This window comes from Dipodomys spectabilis, unplaced genomic scaffold (genome assembly GCF_019054845.1).
Source record: "Dipodomys spectabilis isolate Male_0828 unplaced genomic scaffold, ASM1905484v1 ptg000019l, whole genome shotgun sequence".
Lineage (NCBI taxonomy): Eukaryota > Metazoa > Chordata > Mammalia > Rodentia > Heteromyidae > Dipodomys > Dipodomys spectabilis.
Genome location: NW_024870696.1, coordinates 13,282,189 through 13,304,646, shown reverse-complemented (window position 1 = coordinate 13,304,646; position 22,458 = coordinate 13,282,189). Strand labels below are relative to the sequence as shown.

Here is a 22,458-nt window from a genome sequence, read left to right as displayed (position 1 = left end):
GCACACAACCTTATCCTTTTTTGTTCCCTACCCCCTCTTACTCGACCCTTTCCTTTTCTCAAATTGTCCCCCTTCTTTCATGTACTTTAAAAAATCTAGATTCTGCTTCTAAGAGAAGAAAACTTGTAATATTTGTGTCTCCAGGTCTGGCTTATTTTGTGTATCTTGGTGATTTCCATTTTCCTTCAAATGACATAACTTCATTGTTTGTGGCTGAATGATACTCGTGTGTGTGTGTGTGTGTGTGTGTGTGTGTGTGCGCGCGCATGCGTGTGCGCGTGCACGTGCATACATGCAATTTCTCAATCCTTTCATCTGTTGATGGGCACTGATTGATTTAATAACTTGACTATTATAAATAGTGCTGCAAAGAAAACATGGTGTATAGGTCTCTCTATTGTATATTAACTTAGATTCCTTGGGGAATAAATCCAGGAGCGGTATAGTTGTATCAAATAGTAACCCTATTTTTTAAGTTTTTTTTCTTTTGTTTTAGAAACCTCTATACTGATTTTTGTACTGACTGCACTGATTTAGAATCTCACCCGTAGTGTATAGGATTCCTCCCCCCCATCATCCTCACTGGCATTTGTTATTTGTTTTTACGATTATAGTTATTCTAACTGGGGTGAAGTGTAGTCTCCATGTAGTTTTGGTTTTCATTTCTGTAATGGCTAAAGGTGTGGAACATTTTTTTTCACGTACTCATTGGCCAATTTTATTTTAGTGAATTCTCTGCTCAATCTATTTGCCCACTTATTGATTGGATTATTTGTTATTTTGATGTATAATTATTTAAATATTTTATGTAGTCTGGGTATTATCCCTGTCAAGTGGATAGCTGGCAGTTTTGATATTGTCCCTTGTAGTTTTACCACCCATGTATTTATTCCCTTATGGTATGTCACCATTTGGATGTTATCTGATTTGTTAGAGGTGTATGCTTTCATACATAATGGCTCATTCACTTTAATTGCTATGTAGAATTCCAATGTATAAATGTTTATGTCACTTATTCTCTACTTCTAGGGTTTTACTAATGCAAATGATGCTATCGTGATGATTTTGCAAGTTGTTGGGGGCATAGGGCATATAGCAAGATTAACTCTGTGAGATAATACCTGATTACTACCCCACCCCAGCTTTATTAAGATATAATTGACAAAAACTATACATAGTTATGATGTAAAAAGTAATGTTTTGATACATGTATGCATTATGACATGATTAACAAGGTAATTAACATATCCATCACTTCATATAATTTGTGGTAAGAAACATTAAGTGCTTTTATCATGCTGTGCAATAATCTTTATAACTAATTCATCTCATTTAATTGAAACTTTGCTGCTTTTTATCAGTATCCCTCCATTTTCATGGCAGCTGCTCCAGTTCATAGTAACTGCTATTCTCTCTGCATCTTTGAGGTCAACCGTTTTAGGTTCCACATGCAATTAAGATTGTATAGTATTTATTTCTCCCTGTTTAGCTTATAGTGACATAATGTGTTAGTTTTGCATTGCCGTGAGAAAATGCCTAACAAAAACATCTTAAAGGAGGAAGGGTTTGTTTTGGCTCCTGGTCTCAGAAGTCAGTCTGTGATCATTTTACTTCACTGCTGTGGGTCTAGGGTACAACAGAACATCATGGTGGCAGGAGAGTGTGGCAGAATGAAGTTGCTCTCTCATGGTAGTCAGGCAAAAGAGAAACACAGATAGGAAGGGACACATCCTCCTGTAGTGACCTGTTTCCTTCAACAGACCCCACTACTAAGAGCCTATTTTTATTTTTTAATTTATTTATGTATTTATTGATTTTACTGTTTTTTTTTTATTGTGAAAATACTGTACAGAGGGGTTACAATTACATGGGCAAGATAATGAGTACATTTCTTACCAAGCATAGTAGCCTCCTCCTTTGTTTCCCCTTCCCATCCCTTCCCATCCTCCCCCCACCCACCACCCAAAACTCCTCCCCCCCATAGCCTATTTTGTATGAATAGATTAACCTGTTGATGAAATTAGTACTCCATGATCCAATCACTTTCCAATGATTGGGTCCACTGACTTGGGACCAAGACTTCAGCATATGAGCCTTTTTAGGGTGATACTTCATACACAAACCATAAATAACACACATCATAATGTCTTCAGGTTCATCTATATTGTCACAAAAATCATCTTCCTTTGGGGCTGGGAAGGTGGCTCAGTGGTAGAGCGCTTGCCTTGCATGCCTGAGGCCCTGGGTTCGATTCCTCAGCACCACATAAGCAAAAAGAAAAAAGCTAGAAGTGATGCTGTGGCTCAAGTGGTAGAGCGCTAGCCTTGAGCTGAAGAGCTGAGGGACAGTGCCCAGGCCCAGAGTTCAGGCCCCACGACTGAAACCCCCCCCCCCAAAAAAAATCTTCTTCCTTTAAAAGGACAATTTCCTTTTTAAAGGTTAAATTTTATTCTGTTTTATGGATCTCACATTTTCCTTACCTGTTCTTCCACTAAGTACACTTGGATTGATTCCATGACTTATCTATTATGGATAGTGCTGTAATGAACATGGGAATTCAGATGTCTCTTTAACACATTGGTTTAATTTTTCTTTTTTTTGGGAGGGGGGTCCGGTCGTGGGGCCTGAACTCTGGGCTTGGGCGCTGTCCCTCAGCTCTTCAGCTCAAGGCTAGTGCTCTACCACTTGAGCCACAGCGCCATTTCCGGCTTTTTCTTTTTGCTTATGTGGTGCTGAGGAATTGAACCCAGGGCCTCAGGCATGCAAGGCAAGTGCTCTACCACTGAGCCACCTTCCCAGCCCCGGTTTAATTTTTTCTAGCATGTACACTCAATAGTGGGTTTGCTGGATCACCTAGTAATTCTATTTTTAACTTTTTAAGGAACATAGACAGCAGTTCTATAAAGGTTATACTAATTCATGTTTACACCAACAGTACACAAGTCTTTTTTTCTCCACCATAACTTTGACAACACTTTTATATTTGTTATAATAGCTATTCTAATAGATGTGATCACTCAATGTGATTTTAGCTTGCATTTCCCTAATGATTAATGACAATGAGCATCTTCTCCTGTGCCTATTGTTTCTATTCAAGTCCTTTTTATTTTTTGGTCAGTCATGGGGCTTGAGCCTCTGGGCCAGGGCGCTGTCCCTGAGCTCTTCAGCTCAAGGCTAGCACGCTACCACTAGAACAACAATGCCACTTCTGGCTTTTTCTGCTTATGTGGTGCTGAGGAATTGAACCCAGGGCTTCATGCATGCAAGGCAAACACTCTACCACTGAGCCACCTTCCCAGCCCATCAGGTCCTTCTTTATGGAGAGGGAGGTTACTAGGGATTGAGCTAAGGTCTCCAGCAAGTTTGGCTTGGCTGGTAGGCTGGTGCTGTATGACTTGAGCCATGGCCCCAGCTCTGGTTTTTACTGGTTAATTGGAGATGGAATCTCACAGATTTTTCTATCAGGGATAGCTTCAAACAATATCCTCTAGATCTTAGTCTTTTGATTAGCTAGAAGTACAAGCATGAGCAATTTGTCTTTGTGATTTTTTTTTTCCTATTTAGTAGGTTGTTTCCTTACTCAGGTGACTTTTTTTTAATGCAGGAGCTTTTTTATTTGGCACTTTTTTCTCATCTGTATTTTTGTTTCGTTGCTGGTGCTTTGGGGGTTATAGCCAAAAAAAAAAAAAAAAGCAAAAAATATTGCCAGGTGCTGGTGGCTCACACCAATAATCCTAGCTACTCAGGAGGCTAACATTTGAAGATGAAGGTTTGAAGCCAGCCTAGGCAAGAGACTTATATCAGTTAACTACCAAAAAGCTGGAAGTAGAGCTTTGGCTCAAGTTGTAGAGTACCAGCCTTGGGCACAAAAAGCTAAGGCCCTGAGTTTTCTTTTCTTTCTTTTCTTTGTCTTTAGCATGACGCTGTTTGTTGTTCTTGCTGCTACTCTCTGTTTGCTTTGTTTTGTTTATTTGAGACAGGGTTTCACCATGTTGTCCAGGCTGGCTTCAAACTCCTGAACTTGAGTAATCTTCCTGCCTCAGCAGGAAAAAATAGTATTGCAGGAAAATGGTACTGGGCCTGACTATCATGCACTTTTGAATACTAAAACTTTGTAGTTTTGAAATCAAGTAACTTTATTCGTTCAAGATTAACTATTCAGGTATTTTATGGTTAGGATTTTCCTTCTGTGGGGAATGTTATTAGAATTTTGATAGTGTTTTTGCTGAACTTTTACATTGCTTCAGTTAGTAGGAACATTTTAACAAGATTAGCGATTTTAACCTATGGACCCAAGATATCTTTTCCATTTGTCTCCTTCAATTCCTTCATCATTGTTTTATAGTGTTCAGTCTATAAGTCTTATACTTCTTTGGTTAAATATATTCCTAGGTGTTTTTATGATGGCATTTTAGGTCAGATTGGTTTTTTTTAAATTTAATTTTCTGATAGTTTACTGCTACTTTAAGTAAACACTACTGATTTTTGTGTGTTGATTTTTGCATCTTGCAACTTAACTAAATTTTATTATTTCAAGCTAGGTTTTATTGTTTTTGTATTGAGTTCTACAGTTCGCTCTGTATAAACATCATGCCATCTGCAAGCAATGGCAATTTTATCCCTTATTTTCCAACTTGGATGTCTTTTCTTTCTTTTCACTGTTTAATCATCCCTACTAGGATTTCTTCCAGTATTATATTGAAGTAAGAATTGGCATTTTTGTCTTATTCCTAATGTCTTTTAATATTGTGTTGAATTCAGTGTATCAATATCATCCAGAATATTTTCACCAACCTAAAAATACTACCCTCGGTGTATTTATCCCCCCTACCTTCAACCACAGGTCATCGCTATCTTTTTACTGACTCTGTGGATTTTTTTTTCCTTTTCTGAAATGCAATCCATTTTCCTGAAGTTAAAAGAGAACATATAGAGCAAGGAGACTTCTAAAGCTCTGGAATCTGGAAATCCTTAACCAGGTTGTACCATGATAGAGTGAAAAACAGAGGGCCACCCGCCATGTGCAGGAGAGACAAAACTTGGAGGGAGCAGCCTTGCTTTAAAACCACTAGTTCTGCCAATAACTAGCCCCGTCCTGAGAGAGTGACAGCAAAGAAACAGCTCATTGGAGACACTAATGTAAATGGTATTGTTTTTAAAATTTCAGATTTGTTCACTGACAGTATATTAGAGAAACATGTTGTATATCAACCTTGTATTCTTCAAACTTTGTATAATTGATTATTACTTTGAGTACTTTTTGGAGTCCCCACCCCCACCCCCCATACATGGTTAGGATGAATATTAGGTCTCTTGGACTTCTTTTAAAACTTTGTTTTTCTTGTATTGTAGTTTTAATAGCTTACTGAAATATAGTGGCTTAGATAAAATGGTAAGTTCCTTGAAAATATAAATGACTAAAACTAGCACAAGAAATTAAAAACCTGAATTAACTCACATCCATTAAACTAAAACTTTAGTCTAAAACCTTTCCACAAAGTAAACTGAAAATGGCATTGTTTTACCAGTCAGTTCTAACATGCATTAAGGAAGAAGTACTATGAATCCTTCACAAACTCCTTTAGAATGTAGAGAAAGCTGGAATGCAACCCTGGCATAGCCAGCATACCTTCAGTACCTAAGCCTGACAAATGTCAATATGTCATCCTAGTTGTCAGACAATTGCATACTAATGCCAGTCATGAACATAAATGCCAGTCATGAACATAAATGTGAACTTCCATAATCAAATATTATCAATCAAACCTGACAGAATGTGACATATCTACGTACATACATTTACATACATGTGTGTATAGGAATACCACAATAAAACCCCTCACTTTGTACAACTTACATAAAAAGAAAGATTGAAAAAAAGAATGCATTATTACCAAGTGCATTTGATCCATGAATGCAAAGTTGCATTAGCATTTGAAAACCTACATATTTAACATGCCAAATTAGAAGTATGTAAGGAAAAATACTTAGCATCTCAACAGAAAACTCAATACTCCTGCATAGTAAATTTACAGTAGAAGAAAACAGAATCATTTCCAGCAGACAAAAGGCCAACTATTAAAAGCATTTTTGGTAGGACACTGTAGGACATGCTTGGAATCCCAGGACTCAAGGTTAAGGCAGGAAGAACCTGAGATCTAGGACAGCCTGAATATATAGCAAGACCCTGTCTCTAGAAAACAAAACAAAGCAAAACAACCCTTCAGCTGGCACCAAGCTTAAGGAAGAAATGTGAACTATTGGTCTGTTTTTCTTCTATATTCTGAAAATTGGACAAGAACTTTATAAATTTTGCCACTCGTTTTTTTAGCATTGCTATGCAAATCTAAACCTAAATAAAGCTAGGAAAAGAAATAAAGGGCATACATATTTGGAAGGAAGAAATAAAATGAATTTTTTCACAGACAGAATTTAACAATAGACTCTATAACCAGTAGAGTTAGGAAGTGAATTTGGCACGAGCATAGGATATAAGTTCAATATATGAAAATATTAATTGGGGTTATGTGTGCTTTTGATGATCAAGCTCAGTATCAATGTTTGGATTTTAAAGAAATTAAAGGTAACAAGAATCAAAACAACTAGAGAAGCCATGCACTGGTGGCTCACACCTGTAATCCTAGCTACTCAGGAGGCTGGGATCTGAGGATTGAGATTCGAAGACAGCCCAGACAGGAAAGTCTTATTACAAATTAACTACCAAGAATCCAAAAGTGGAACTGTGGATCAAGTAGTAAAGTGTTAGCCTTGAACAGTGCCTAAGCTCTGAATTCAAGCCACAGGATCAGCACCAAAAAGAAAAAGAAAATAATAGTTAGGGATAAATACAATGAAAATAGAGACTAAGAAACACTGCTGAAGTAAATTGTGGATTGAAAAATATGATATTGTTCAGACACCCACTATCCTTAAGAAGATGCAGATTCTATATAATCCTTCTGAAAATGCTAACAACTAATTTGAAGAAATATACAAGATGTTCCAAGATGGGATATGAAAATGCAAAGGCTTCAGAGAAGCCATGATTATCTTGGGAAAAGAACAAAGCTAAGGGACTTGACACAACTTGATTTTAAGATTTGTAATGGCATTGCAATCTAGAGGGTAGAAGGTGATCAAGAATAAGCAGTAGATCCTGAGTTCACTCCCCAGTAACTAACATGCATGCGTGCATTCACGCATGCACGCGCGCGCACACACACACACACACACACATACACACATAGCAATATGGCATTGGCATAAAGAACAAATAAGAAGATCTATGGAAATACAATAGAGATCTCTTCGTATATGTAGGTGCTTGATTTTTAAACAGAAGTACAAAACCAACAGGGAAAAATGAAGTCTTTTAATACATTTTTTTAGAATTACTGCATTATCTATCCTTAGACAAAGGAACTCTAGGACCATATCATTCTCTAGATAAAAATTAATTTGGGAATACCTTGAAAAGTCAGAGTAGAAAATTTGTTCTTGGCAGGGATGGTAAGGGGAAACAAAGGAGGAGTCAACAATGCTTGATAAGAACTGTACTCATTACCTTGCTCATGTAATTGCAAGCCTTCTGTATGGTATTTTCACAATAAAAAAACTTATTAATAATAAAAAAGTTAAAGAAAATTTGTTCTTGAACAAAATACAAAAGGCAGAAATAATTGAAACAGATTAATTGGACTTTTGTTAAAAAAAGATTATGTCATCAAACAGATACCCTTACCCTAATAAAACTAACGTAGAAAAAGGAGAAAAGAAAATGAATACAAATTATACACCATGTAGGTGAAACTATTTACATAACCTATATTTGCTTATTGGATTTCTGGCCTTGGAGATTTCTATGACTTCTCTGTAAGCTTATGAGTACACTAATTAGTTTGTTTATTATAATTTATCAGCACCTGCTAGTATGCATGAAAGGTATTTCAAAACACCAGTGAATAATTCTGCCAGAAGTAAAAGTCAGTTCTTTGACTTTCATATGCTCTGCATAAAGGAAGCATTTGCTGAGCAGTGTTGGATAAAAATACTGTAATCATGTTATATTGTCTACCTTGCTTGACAAGCAGAATTTGGTAGCCAAATCTTGTTTAGTAATTGTTTACAAGTAAACAGTTTCCCAGGTAGACGGCATTACTACAAAGAAGTAAGTATGTATGTTGAAAGTAGTAAATAGATGTCTGAAATAAACAGAAGAAGAAGTAAACTTCTAGATAAAAGGAAGGAATGATAGATTTCTGTAGGGGTCAGGCTCCTTGTAATCAGGGCTATGACTGCACATGTATATATGTATACATGCATACGCCATAGGTATACATGTACATTTTCATAACCTCACATGTAGTACTGATATGTATCAGGAGTATTTACAAGTGATTCTTCAGGAGAGAATTAAGTAATATTTTAACTTAAAGATTAAATCACTTTATTGTTTGGATGCAGTTTATCTAAATGGCCAGTGTTTTATTAGCACACCACATGCTTACTTGCAAAAACACAAGGCCATTATTTATGCTACTTAATATGATTGTTTTCTTTGAAAATCCCTTTCTAGTAATTTGATAATAGTTGATAATATAAGGGCAATGTAAATTTTCTTCTTCCTTCACACAATGGGAATTGTCAACCAAGCCAATGTGAAAAAAGCCATGTGCTTTTCATTGGTACCTTATACAAACTTTTCCAAAGCTGTAACCTATTATGGCAATGGGAAAGACTTTATTCAGCCTAAATATTTTCGGCTACAATTGCTATTTTATTCTTCTCAAGTCCCACTAAAATTGATGGTTATCAACCTTTATTTGGAAGTCTTCCTTAAATCAAGAATACTTAATAAATCACAAACTTCTCTGGCCCATCTTACAATTAACCTAAGTTGTTCACTGCAATTAATTACTATCTCATTGAAAATGTCATTGTGCACTAGAGACAAATGCTGCATACTGAGAGTAGGTGATAAGCAGTGATAATTTTCCCCCGAGCTACTGGCCTGTGGTTGATGCCTTCGAAGATACTAAGGCCTGCTATTATAGACACGAGTGTTTAGAATGTAAATGTATCCAGTGGCATGTTTATTATTAGTTCTTGACTTTCAGTGAATGAAAAATAATATTGAATGACACAATATTGTAAAAGATAATCTGTGGCATAATAAAATAATTGTATTTGCATTTGATAGACCTATCTTTGGATCTGTCTGAAAAATGGAGCACAGTGCGAGGCCCTCTCTCATATACCCTGTAGATATGAATGAATGGATGTGGGAATGAATGATACTGTAGATACAACCCATTTTAATCTTTTTGTTTAAAAGGATGGCATTTTGTTTAAAAGGATGGCATTAGCCTACATATACCAGGTTTCTAAACTTTCCCTTCCTTTCTATCTCTCTTTCCCTTCCCATCCATTTTAGTTTAGCTTTTGTGTTCTACTTGTCCATCTTGGAGCATATGAAAGGACTTGTTTCCCTAGAGAAGGATATTTTAATGATGAGCCATGACATTTTACATTCTTGAGAGGAATCTTTAATATTAAATGGCCTGTAATGTTAAAGGATCCTGGGGAATTCAAAGTTTGTTTTTTTTTTAATGTGTAAGGAAAATAATATATTTACCCACACCAGGGTATAATCATGCCAATCTGGTAATAATCTCTTAGTCCATCTTTTGAATACAGCCTTACAGCACAGGCTTCTCAGGCACCTCCACCGCCTTTGGGGGAGAGAGCTGCTTGCTGTGTCTTCTCAGAGGAGTGCAAAATGTGTCTCTTAAAAGAACACAGCCATTTGTTCTCTGTCAAGATGCCTCTTTTCACACTGTAATTAGAGTGCTGGGTGGGGGGTGGTGAAGGGGGTAGAAAGAAGAATATGAAATGCTCTTACTTCCCCACAACTCATTCTTCCTGCACCACAGGGCTTTGATCCCACTGAAATATTGTGACTGAAACGTACACTATTATAGACATAGAGAGAGAAGAGGGGGAAACAGCATGTGTGCCTTTGAGTTCATGCCTTGATAGTATCTGTGTGCCAATCTGAGGTGATACAGAGATGGGTGGGTAAATGTCAGGAGATAAGAATTGTTTTGTAACTGTCTTTCAGTGCTTCCCAATGCTTTTATTATTTTGCAAGGTAGGGATAAAGGTGTGATCTCTTAGTTACCTTTGTGTGTGTGTGTGTGTGTGTGTGTGTGTGTGTGTGTGTGTGTGTGTGTTAGGAATTGAACCCAGAGTCTCCTGCATGCCAGGCAAGGGCTCTACCACTGAGCTATCCCCCAGCCCTTCTTAAAGCATTTGAAGAATATCCATGTGATAACTCCTCACTTGTCAGTGTTCATAGTACGTGCTCTTCCTTCATCGTTCCCTAATGGAAGCGAACAGCGCAATTGGTGGAACAACTAGTACAGCATTCATGAATATTTGTGGGCTTTGTTTTGCTTTGGATTTTATTTGCAGCAAGAACAACAATTTCTTGCTTATGTTTTGCTGAAAGATCATTAGCGTCTTTCTAGCACATGCCAGCAGGAGGGAAAGAAAGGGTGGAGGAGAGCCCAGACTGGCTTTGGTTCATTTACAGTAGATAATCTTTGCAGTAGCTGGTACACCTTGTGTGAATAACAAGGAAATCAATCTATTGGCCTACTAAACTGTTATAGAAATGTGTTAAGATATTCTGCTGACTTAAAAACACAGCTGAGCTGATCTTCTCCCACCCCAAACGCTGCTCTTCCCAGTAGCCTTTCCATCTCAGTTCATTTAAGCCCATCCTTCTTATTGTGGTCAGCAGAGGACCCTTAGGAACATCTTTATTGCATTTCTCTTACCTCTTATGTTCAAGGTGTCAGAAAGTTTTCTTAGCTCCTCCTTTGCAGTGTATCTAGAACCCTACTCTTTCTCAATTGCCCAACTCCTACTACATTATCTATAGCTATCATCATCTGGACATAACCAGCAAGTCTCCAGGCTTCTACCCTTAAGACTTCAGTCTGTTCTCAACAGGGCAGCCAGAGACACTGAAAACTTCAAGTCATATGACTCCTCTGCTACTGTCAAATCTTTATAGGACTTCTATATCCCTAGCAAGATCAAGTCCTCTACCTCCACCCAGTCTGTAACCCACTCTGATCTCATCTCATTTTATTTGTCCACTTTAGCTACATTGGCTCCTTTCTATTCTTCAAAAGCTCCTCTAGATGTCCCTATCCCAAGCTTTGGCCTGGATGTCACCTCTTCTAGGAATGCTTCTCCCCAGTTATCTTCATGGTTCATTCTCTCAAATCTCTCTAAACATTTCCTAAGTCTCACTTAAGGCTGCCTCTGGCCACCTGGCCCCCAAATCCAATTCTCTCCACACCATGCTTACTACTCACTTTCTTCATTTTTCCCTGACCACTTGAAATGGACTATATACTGTATTTACTTTCTTATTTATCTCTATCCAGTGTGGTAATGAAAGCTGTATGGGGATAAGAATTTTACTTTTGTATTTACTGCTGATTCTCATATTCCAAAAAATGCCTACTATATTGTGAGCACTTAGACATCATATTTTAAAGTGGAATGAATATAGACAGAAGAGAGCCTGATAGGTTGTCTTATTGTGATATGATCTCAGAAATGTTGAAATGTTGGTAGTATTTATAATAGCCATTTGGACACCTTCCCCCTGTGTGCTCGATACCATACTTTGTGCTTCCCTTCAATTAGTTATGACAATGTTTTAGTTGGGCATAGTATTTATTTGAATTTACAAACAGACCCTCAGATGTCAGCTCACAACTTGGTAACACTAAGATCCAGACACAGGTCTGTCCAGCTTACGAAGTTTTCATCATACTGCTTTAATAATGGATTGTAGGTTCTTCAAGGTTAAAAGCAAAACGGCTCCTTCTCAGATAAATGAATGAAGTCTTAATATGAGAAGAGAAAGAAAATGGAGAGGATGGGTGGTTTGGAGAGATGGAGAAGAATTATAAAAGTGGTAACATTGATCAACATGCATTGTACTGATAAACTAACATGTTGAATTGCAACCCCTCTGTACAACTACTTGAATATAATAGAATCTACCTCTTTGATTTCTCATAATTGGAATTTCACAAAGATGTGGAATTAGCAGTAGCTTGGGATCTCAGAACTATAAGAGCTAGTGCTTCAGGTCATGGAGTGGCCAGTCAAGTTGGCCACTCTCTAGGCCTCAGTTTCTCTGTGTGTAAATACCTGGCCTTGGATGGGTGAAGTTCCAGGTCTTGCCTACCTGATGTTTTGCTCTTGGAGATTAATGGCCTTTCTTCCATTGCTGTAGAGAGTGGAAGGATAAGAGAAGAATATATGCCTCTGCCCTGTATTTGCCATTGATTTGCTTTAACCACGTTAGGGCAGGGTTTCTGCTCATAGGAGGAGCCTGTGCAAAGCACCTGACCCTGAGGAAGTGAGCTAGTGTGATGGAGAGCCTAAGGTTTGCATCCCTCACCTACCTAGATGCTCACTCTTCTTATTAGAGTCAACACTGGATGGGATTTAGGCTAGGTTCTGTTTTGGCCTTTATTTATTGACAACCTAAGTCCCTTTAAATCCTTTCTGGAACAAGTCAAGGGATAAGACATAAATAACTAAAATGCTACTGAACTGTGTGACCTTCAGTAAGTATTTACCTTTTCTGAGGCCGTGTTTGCTCTTCTGGAAAATGAGAGAAAAGGTTCCCTGAATTCAAAAGAACACTGAACCCTGAAAACACCAAAATACTGGAAAGTCTTGCCCTTACCCCTCAGCCCACTTTGCCAGGGGACTGGAGTTAAACCACTGCCCACATACAATTGCCAACCTGACTCCCTCAATTTCTGTGTTCATTGCAAAACGATTGAGGTTGAAGAGGGTTCCCCCCCACCTCTCCTTGATGCAGAACCCAAATTCTTCCTTCCCGAAACAAAGTTCTTACAAGGATATTGGCAAGGTGCCCTTGTGAGTAGCAAAGCCCTCTGAAAATATGGCCTCTGAAGATTAATAGGAACATGACCATGTGGCCATTTGTGTACTTGGCAAAGTCTGTCTGCATATGGTTTGGGGTGTTGGGTTGAGCATGTGTCTCCATGCCAATGTGTGTGATGAAGCATGGAAGTGTGTACAGGAGTGTGGGTAAACAGATCTTTGAGTCACACGGGCCAGCCCATCCTGGCGGGCTTTGTCTTCCTTTCAGTTGCCATGACAGCAGCAAGAGCCTCTGCAGCATCAGTAAACAAAGCTCCCTGTGTGCAGGGAAACTGGAGGAGGACTCAGGAACTAGAGGATAAAACCAGCCAACAGCCCTCCCCTGGAGGGTTTGTCCTAGAACATCTTTCTCACCAGGCTGATGTCGAGGTGCCTGCCCATCTGTCCAGGTGCTCTGTGATACCCAAGTGACCTCACAGAGATGGGAATGGCAGGCTGGAACAAGGGATTGGTCAACTTCCCTTTTGTTCTTCAAGAGTTAATCATATTTTGATAAATTCTAGAAGTGTGGGTAATGAAAGCCCCTTCCATCACTTCCCTATGGGCTAATACCAGTCACTTTATTAATAATACAGATTAGCCACTTTGTGAATTATCTGTGACATTGGCTCTTTTATAGGTCTTGAGTTCACTAAATAAAAATCAATTTTAATATTAATCTAAACATGATTTCAAAGAGAACTTTGCTTTCGGTCACTTCACCCCTCTGGGCACGTATGATAAATGTTTAGGGACATTTTACCTTGTCTGAGATTATCCATGTAATTCTTCCACTTTATCTTATCATGACTAATACAGAATTGGCTGTGTGTGAAAAGTTGATCTTTTACAATTTATGGGTCTCATGAAAGCTGCAGGAAAACAAAAGCAGTCACAAATGTAAATTCAATAACTAGGATTAAAAAAATGAAAACGAAACCATGGGTTACAGGGAATTCAACCTCCTTTTTTAATCTAAATGGAAATTTAGAAACATGAACTTTTCATACACATCTGGTAACCAGAATAGAGGGTCTTCCAGGTCTGACCCCAACTTCTCCTCTTGTCAGCTGTGTGCGAGCTACATCTTGAAAGGAGCTGCAATTTATCCTCCAAGGGGCCCAGGATATGTGAGGGGAGCAGTCTAAAGTTTTAGATAACAGGACTGGGGAAGTGGCCATGTCTACAATGAAATGCAACTTGGATTTCTTTCGTTATGTAGTCTCCTACAGAGGTACAGTCAGAGATCCTAGAGCAGAAGTTCTCCTGCCTCTAGACGGGGACAAAGGGATTTTATGTGTTCCATTGTCAGGACTGACTGATGAGGAAACTGAGGCAGAGAGGTTCCCTCATAGCTTAATAATAATCAGAAATACCTTGTTGAGGTTGGAGGTAGAGCTCAGTTGGTAGCAATGAGCAAAAGTATCAGGTACCAAGTTTGAGACCTAGTCTCAGAATAACAGCAAAAAGAAAAGATAGCTCATGATGTTTCTGCTATACCACCTAGAGAGTTATTTTTGTGGTTCTTGTTTGAGATTCTGAAGTTTTGACACATCCCAGCTTGAGTTCTGATATACCTATGGGTATAAAAACACTAGATAGAGTAAATGTCAGGGTTCTGGCAATGCATTTTCTTACCCTAAACCCCAGGCCAATGGGCCTGTACATGCATGCATATATACATGTATACATATATACATACATGTATATATACATATTGCACACATGTACATATATGTACTCTAAATCAGAACTCATTCTTTAAATTTCAAGTGCTTGATAACAAAGGAACTGGATCAATTGAGAGTGTCACAGGGCCACTTTTTAGATTACCTAGTAGGGACTTTGGCAGTAATCATCTGACTTCTAAGTAAGTCTAGGTCCTGTTTTCAATCTTTGCAAAAGCATTGTCCAACAATCCCCAGGATCCTCCTGAAGATGTGAGAATACTCAGATCCTCTGGGAAGAGGTACAGTGAAAGAGCATGCTTGCCTTTCAAGTCTGGCTACCTTAGTATTCAGGACCTGGTGAGCATGTCAATCCTAAGTTCAGAATATTCACTTATTTTGTTTTTGAATATACTAGACCTAACTCCTTTTGTCTCTGTTCCTTCCAGAATACAACATAGATACAAACACATGGTAACTCTGACATGGACACAAAAATCAAGAAATGTCTCACTAGCTTGTCTTACGTTACAAATTATATCTAAAGTTTTTTTTATTAACTCAGCACAGAGCAATGGGGTTTTTTTTTTATATGCTGCCACACTAGAAAGTCCCTCTAATAAAACTGTTTCGATATTTTCATTTCCTCCTGTTTAGACTGAAGCAACATCTTCTTTGTAGATTCTATGTGTGTGTTCACGCATGTGTACGTCCATGTGCCCGTGTGTACATATGTGCTGGTCCTGGAGCTTGACCTCAGGGCCTGGGAGTTGTTCCTGAGCTTTTGTGCTGAAAGCTAGTATTTTACCACTTGAGCCATAGCTCTACTTCTGAATTTTTGGTGGTTAATTGGGAATAAAAGTCTCACAGACTTACCTACCTGGACTGGCATCCAACTGTGCTCCTCAGATCTCAGCCTCCTGAGTAGCTAGGGTTACAGGTATGAGCCACCAGCACCCCGTTCCCTTTGTAGATTTTAAATGCTAACTTCTGGGTAGCATGGGAAATCACTGAGGCAGTGTGAAAAATGCATTTAACCTAGAATTGGAAGATACTTGTTTGAATTTCAGCTCTGCCTCTTGCTAATTGGGTAGTCTCTCAGGGTCTTTGCAAATACAAACGAAATAAGTTACACAAAGATGACTTATGATTAAAAATTAACTAGTTGTATTATATGAACCTCAGGTATTCTTAATATTTTATTTTTATACTTGTTAGACTCTATCATAGTAGCAGGCACTAGGTCTATGTTGGGATGTGATACAATATAGGTTCTGCTTGGCTTCAGATCAGATGGGGAAATGGACTTTGGCTACAATTAAACAAGGGTGGGGGAGAAGAGGTGAGAAAGACACAGGTGCCAGACTTCCTTCCCCAGGATCTAATGAGGAAAAAATGCAGAGAAGGCCACTTGATGATTGCAACAAACAAGAGTACCACACAGAGAAAGGCTCGGCTCCATGTGTGAAAGCCAGGTTGGGTATTTTTGTTTGTGTTTTTGTGTTTCATTCAGTGAGGATAGAGGAAGTTGGGAGGAACAGACAATAGAGCAGAGAGAAAGAATTTAGAAAAGCCATAATTCCTCTCTGGGACTCTGGGACCTTGAATCCTTGCAATTTCCAAAGACCATGTGATTCCCTTTAGATTTTTCTGGGCTACAAAGCGGATATGTTGATAATCTCACCTAGAGGCTCAAGGATTACTGCGTTACTACGGCCATCGCCTGCTGAGAAGCTAATTGTTCAACATCGTACTTAAAATACTACCTTCTGTTATCCATTGACCATTTCCACTAGAACTTGGTTGAAAAGTCAAGACAAATGGTTATGAAATGGTAAAGCATGTAAAAATGCCTTTGGGCTATATCAATACATGTTGCTTGAAGAACTTGGGCTCCTGGAGCAGACAGATGTGAATTCTAATCTTGACTCTATTTCTTACTTAAACTTTAAGACTATTGGACTTTGTTTTTAAAACTATGAGTGAGCAACGTAAATGAAGAGATGGTAAAATTTTAAAAACATGCTTCCAAATGTTACTTGTTATGGTTATTTCTTGTGATTTGGAAAGGATAGGATACAGTGATATTTTTAAGAGATAACACAAATAGTTTTCAGATACATGAAATGAAGGAAGAGAAACAAGTGGTGGAGAGACCACATAGTAGTACAGGCCAGGAAGGATGAAGGTCCAAGGCAGTGAGGATGGAGATAGAGGGTGGATTCAAGTGCTTTGTAGAAGGTAAGGCCAACAGAACAATGACACTCATTGGACAGGAGGGATAGAAAGAACCAAAGTACCAAAGTAAGAGCTTTGTTGTATGATAAACTGTGAACCACCCCAGTTCCCTGACTGCTAAAATTCTTGAAAGAAGGTAAAGATAGGAGGCATACCAGGGCTTGGATTCAATTAGCCAGATTCTTTTTTTTTGGGGGGGGGGGTTCCGGTCGTGGGGCCTGAACTCTGGGCCTGGGTGCTGTCCCTCAGCTCTTCAGCTCAAGGCTAGTGCTCTACCACTTGAGCCACAGCAACACTTCCGGCTTTTTTCTTTTTGCTTATGTGGTGCTGAGGAATCGAACCTAGGGCCTCAGGCATGCAAGGCAAGAGCTCTACCACTGAGCCACCTTCCCAGCCCAATTCCCTAGATTCTTACTGGCTTTGTTTTCCCTTCATTCTGCCTTTCTCTGGATAGCAGCTTTAGGAGCCCAATGTGCCTGTAGCTAAGCACAAGATGATGTGTATGGTCTCCACACCCACATGAGTTCTGTGTCCAAGGAGGCCAGCTCTGTTTTGGCAGGGAGGCCTAAGACAGGTCTAAGCAGGTCTCTCCCTCTCCCCTCCCTCTCCCCCACTCCCACTTTCCCCCTCTCCTCCTCTCCCCCTCCCTCTCTATCCTTCTCCCCCTCTCTGTCTCCCTCTTCCTCCCCCCCTCTCTCCATCCCTCCCTCCTTGCCTCCCTCTCCCCCTTTTTCTCCCCCTCCCTCTCTCCCCCTCCCTCTCTCTCCTTTCCTCTCTCTTCTTCCCTCTCTCTCTTTCCCTCTCACTCTCTCTTACCTCCTCTCCCCGCCCCCCCCCCACCCCGTGGTAGACCAAGTCTTCCTGCCTCTGCACTATGGTTGGGGTATGTCCCTCATCCCCTGGCCATTTCTTCTTCCCCAGACATTAAGGATTCTCTGGAAGAACCCTAAATGAGTGCTAATTGCCTTCATCTCTCTGAAGAATCCCTGCAAATAAATGAACCAGCTTCCAGAACAGCGATAGAATACCTGAGCCATGGCAAGAGACATTCCATGGCTTTGTAGTGTGTTTTGTGATGAGGAAGGTATTGGAGGATGTGGTTTCTGGAGACGTTTCTTAGCAACTGTTTGTTTATTCCCATTTCCTTTGTATTGAATATGATCCCTTTTCTACTAGCAAACTCTTCACTCTTTTTTCCCCTCATGGTACTTGAGAGCTTTTTCTTACATTACAAGGTGGCTTTGTTCCTTTATGCCTGTCAATGGACTCTGACCTCCTTCCTGACCCTCACCTTGGCTTTCCCTGTACCCAAACACATTTCCATTGTCTCTCTGTTAGAGCCAGGTACACATTCGATGTCCCATTTTTTTCTTATTTTTCTGAGCCTAGCCATCTTCACCAGACCTTCAGTCCTTCAAGTCATTTGTGTCATTCATTGGTCTTCCCTTATGGAGTGTCACTGTATACCGGATACCAGAGGCAGCTCAGAATGCTAGTTAGAGTTCACAAGCCAGCAAGTTACTTTACCTCTCAGCCTCAGTTGCCCCATTGATCAAATGGCCATTTTTAATATAACAACTCATAGGATGCTTAAGAGATTAAGCAAATTAGTGGGCATGAAGAAACTTGATACAGGATTGGTCAGTCGCTTTAGTCATTGTTGTCAAAAGCTGAAAAGAGAATTGTGTCTTTATGAGGGTTAAGCGCTGCCATTATAGCTGAGGAGATGGAATATTGGCATATTGAAGCCCAGTATGTCATGTCATATAGCTACAAAGTCCCTTTCAAAATAAAGCAAGCAGAGGGTGTTGCTACTGGCTGTATTGAGTAAGGCTGAATGCAGTGTGATTCGTTTTTACAATTTCAGGTCATCATGCAGCCCATGACGAGCAGAAATGGATGTATGATGACAGTAGTATCTGTTCAAACACCTTTTATTTTATATAGGATTGGGGATTGAGCTCAAGGCCTGTGGCTTTGTGTTTGCTAGACAGGGCTCTACCACTTGAGCCACTTTACCAGCTCCTGTTTGGGTTGGTGGCTTTCTAGATAAGGTTTCATTTTATTCCCAAGCCATTATAGACTAACCTTCCTATTTGTACTTCCCTATGTCAGGCACACGCCATCACACTAGGCCATTGTGTTTTTCTGGTAGTTTGGGCTGATATGTATGCCACCATACCCAGCCATTTATCAGGATGGATCTTAGAAACTTATTTTTGCCTGTGCTGGCCTCAATCCATAATCCTTTGACCTATGCCTACCAAGTAGCTAGAATTATATGCTTAAGCCATCACTTCCAATTGTCCTCAAACACTCTTTTACTTGTTCCCCCTTTCTCTTTGTCATAGTACTAAAACCAATGGCTCTTACCCTTCTTGTCTACAGAGAATTTGCCAAAGAGAGAGAGAGAGTGGAGAACCGGAGAGCATTCATGAAACTGAGGCGCCAGCAGCAGATTGAGCGTGAGCTGAATGGCTACCGTGCTTGGATAGACAAAGCAGGTGAGGCCTTGGGGCTGTGGGCATGCTGGCATGTGGGATCAACACTACCATTCAACTCCACTTAAGAGGCTAGAGTACAGTGAAGTCTGGGTCCCTTAAAAGGTCTTTGGGTTCCTTGCTGGATCCCCATTCTTCCTCTGGGGTGGAAATCTTCCTGTTACTTTACACTTTTCTCAGGGCAGGCATCTGATGACTAATAATTCATATTCAGCAAATATATACAGAGCCTACTTTGTGCTAGGAACTTGGAACGCAAGGTTGAGCCAAACATACTACTGAGTCCCCAGAGCTTTTATCTAGTAGATCTCTTTCTTCTCTAGTTGGGGAAGGAAGCAATAAAATAACAATTTTCAAGATGATGATAAGTGAAATTGAAAAAAAAACAAATCAAGCAGAGTTAGGGGGTGTAGGATGTACTATAGTTTTAGATAGAGAAGTCAAGTTGGGTTCATTTGTGTGCAGACTTAGAGATGAGGGCTTGGGCCATGAAAAGATATGGATGAGAAATACCTTGGTGTTAAATCATTATTGAAGAAGATATGGATGAGTCATCGCTTGGTGCTAAGTCTCTATTAAGGGAGTGGCCAGGTAGTGGCAGGAGGAAAGAAGAGGCAGTCACAGAGGGGTAGGTAGTATTCATATATACTATTGTGGCAGCCATTTTGAGAGCTCTGAGCTTTGTTGTGAAAAGAGGGCTGACATGCCCTGACTTAAAATTTGAAAGGAACTATTGGTTCCTGAAGAGAGAAAAGACCATAGGAGGACAAGGTTCGAAATGAGGGGACCGGTGGGAAGCCACTGCAGCCATGAGAATAGGTGTGTTCTTGAGCTGAACAACCTGTGCTGTCCTTGCTTTTTACCAAGGTCCAATATCAGGTATAGCTCAGGCCCAGCTGTGGGCTAGATCCCAACACCCCATGATTTCATTGATGCACAGAGCCATTCAATCCAAGGTTTACTGTGGCTCAATTGCTTATTAGAGCCATAAATCACCCCATATCTGTCAATAAAAAGATGCATTTGCTTTTATTATTATTTTAAAGGTTGATGCTTTATATCTTCATTTTCTTCCAGAGCAGAGAGTGATTTTTTTTAATGAAAGAATACACATGGCAGTCAGCATCTTTGTTCATAGTAGGAAGCTTAGCACAAATATGAGGCCACACAAAAAAAAAATGGATTATGATTTGATGTTTAGTTGCCTGAGCCTTTTTCTTTCACAGTGGCTTAGGAAGGAAACTTGCAATCTTCTTAGTCTGACCACCAAAGCATAAAATCTCTCTTTCAGCTCTAGAGTTGATTTTTTTTTTTTTTTTTTTTTTTGTCGGTCGTGGGGCTTGAACTCTGGGCCTGGGCGCTGTCCCTCAGCTCTTCAGCTCAAGGCGAGCGCTCTACCACTTGAGCTACAGCGCCACTTCCGGTTTTCTGGTGGTTTATTGGAGATAGGAGTCTCACGGTCTCTCCTGCCCAGGCTGGCTTTGAACCGCGATTCTCAGATCTCAGCCTCCTGAGTAGCTAGGATTACAGGCGTGAGCCACCAGCGCCCGGCTTAGAGTTGATTTTTTATTATCTTGGTATGTATGTGTGCATGTGTGCATGTTGGTACTGGGACATGAATTCAGGGCCTCACATTTTTCCCTTGGCTTTTTTTGCCCAAAGCTAGTGTTCTACCATGTGAGCCACAGGTCTACCTCTGGTTTTCTTTGTGGTTAATTGGAGATAGGAGTCTCTGCCCAGGCTGGTTTATACTCTCAACCCTCAGATCTCAGCCTTCTGAGTAGCTAGGACTACAAGCTTAAGCCACAAGTGTCTAGCTAGCTTCTGATAATCTTAAAGGGCCGAGAAAAGTGTAAATATAATTGAAAAACAGATATCATGCTCCTTTGAGATACCCACATTTCCTTGTTGCATCTGGAAACATGAGCAATACATAATGACCACATGTCATCCATCTTACCTGCCTCTTCCCAGAATGGTAATTCAGCCTTGCCATGGATGGTGAGTAGATTTGCCTCCCAGTCAAGGCAGGCAGGTTGATGTTTCCAACTGTCCTTGTTATCTTTGGTGGAGGAGCCATCTGACAGATTGCTGAATGAGCTGGCATCAAAATCAGAAAAGAAGCCTCCCAGCTCTGTCCAGGACCCCACACTGGGTCAGGTGACACAGTACAAGGCTCTTTGTGGCTCTGCCTTTTAGATACTTGCCAAATTCCAAGGGTTCTGTTTCTTCCAGCTCTATCCTCCTTCTAAGAAAAAAGACACACTGTGACGTCAAATTGTTCTTCCTAGCCCTTCCTTTTACAAGTGAAGCGTGAGTGAATCAGAGACATATGGGTTACATTTCCCTGGAAAGACACTCAAGTTTGAAAGCGAACTTGGCAAAGGCGTTGGTGGGGGAAGGGTGGTTTCAGCATATCCAAAGCCCTGAAGAGCTTCACAGAGATCCCAACGCCCCACACACCTTCCTTCCATCTGCTTTGGGTGTTCTCAGAACCGCCTGCCCCAAAGCCAGACACTGCATAGCAAAGTGACTCCCTGTCTAGAGTAATTAATGATGCTTTAGCGTGTTTTAAGGACCTAATTTTAAAAATAAAAAAGCTCTCCAAACATTTGCCTTTAAGCCTTTGTGTTTCTGAATGAAGGAGAACCCCAGTAACATTTAACCTGCCAATGTAGTGTTTGGCCAAAGACTGTACTTCAAAAAGAATGCTAAACAAAACAACAAAAAAAGAATGCTAAACATCCTTGACTTAGTATAATGGCCATCCTGCATGGTAATGTACAAGCTTCAGAATGTATCCCTCCTAGGAATACACACAAATACATATATGCACACACATATTTTTCTCATTTTACATGTAGATGAAATTAGGGTAATGTGGTATTTTTTGCGAGCTTTCCACAAGCAACTAGAATGCTGGACTCTTCAGGAATGATTGTGAAGGCCTCCAAAAACCTAGCTTCTGGGTTAAAGTAGGGTAGAGATTGAAATTCACTCATATCCCTCTCAGAAAAGGACTCTGGAACCCACCAGCCTTGAGCCAAGAGGGATTGTCTTTTGGTACT

The 22,458-nt window shown here is 40.0% G+C and overlaps 1 protein-coding gene across 3 annotated transcripts in view; it reads left to right on the top strand.

The window, feature by feature from the left end:
• Positions 1-22,458, top strand: part of Cacna1e (calcium voltage-gated channel subunit alpha1 E) — a 308,059-nt gene that overhangs the window by 200,817 nt on the left and 84,784 nt on the right. For all 3 annotated transcript variants that reach the window (XM_042674388.1, XM_042674389.1, XM_042674387.1), the window contains exon 8: positions 19,278-19,393. In XM_042674388.1, coding sequence (XP_042530322.1) covers positions 19,278-19,393 — 116 coding nt within the window. The remainder of the gene's footprint in view (positions 1-19,277; positions 19,394-22,458) is intronic.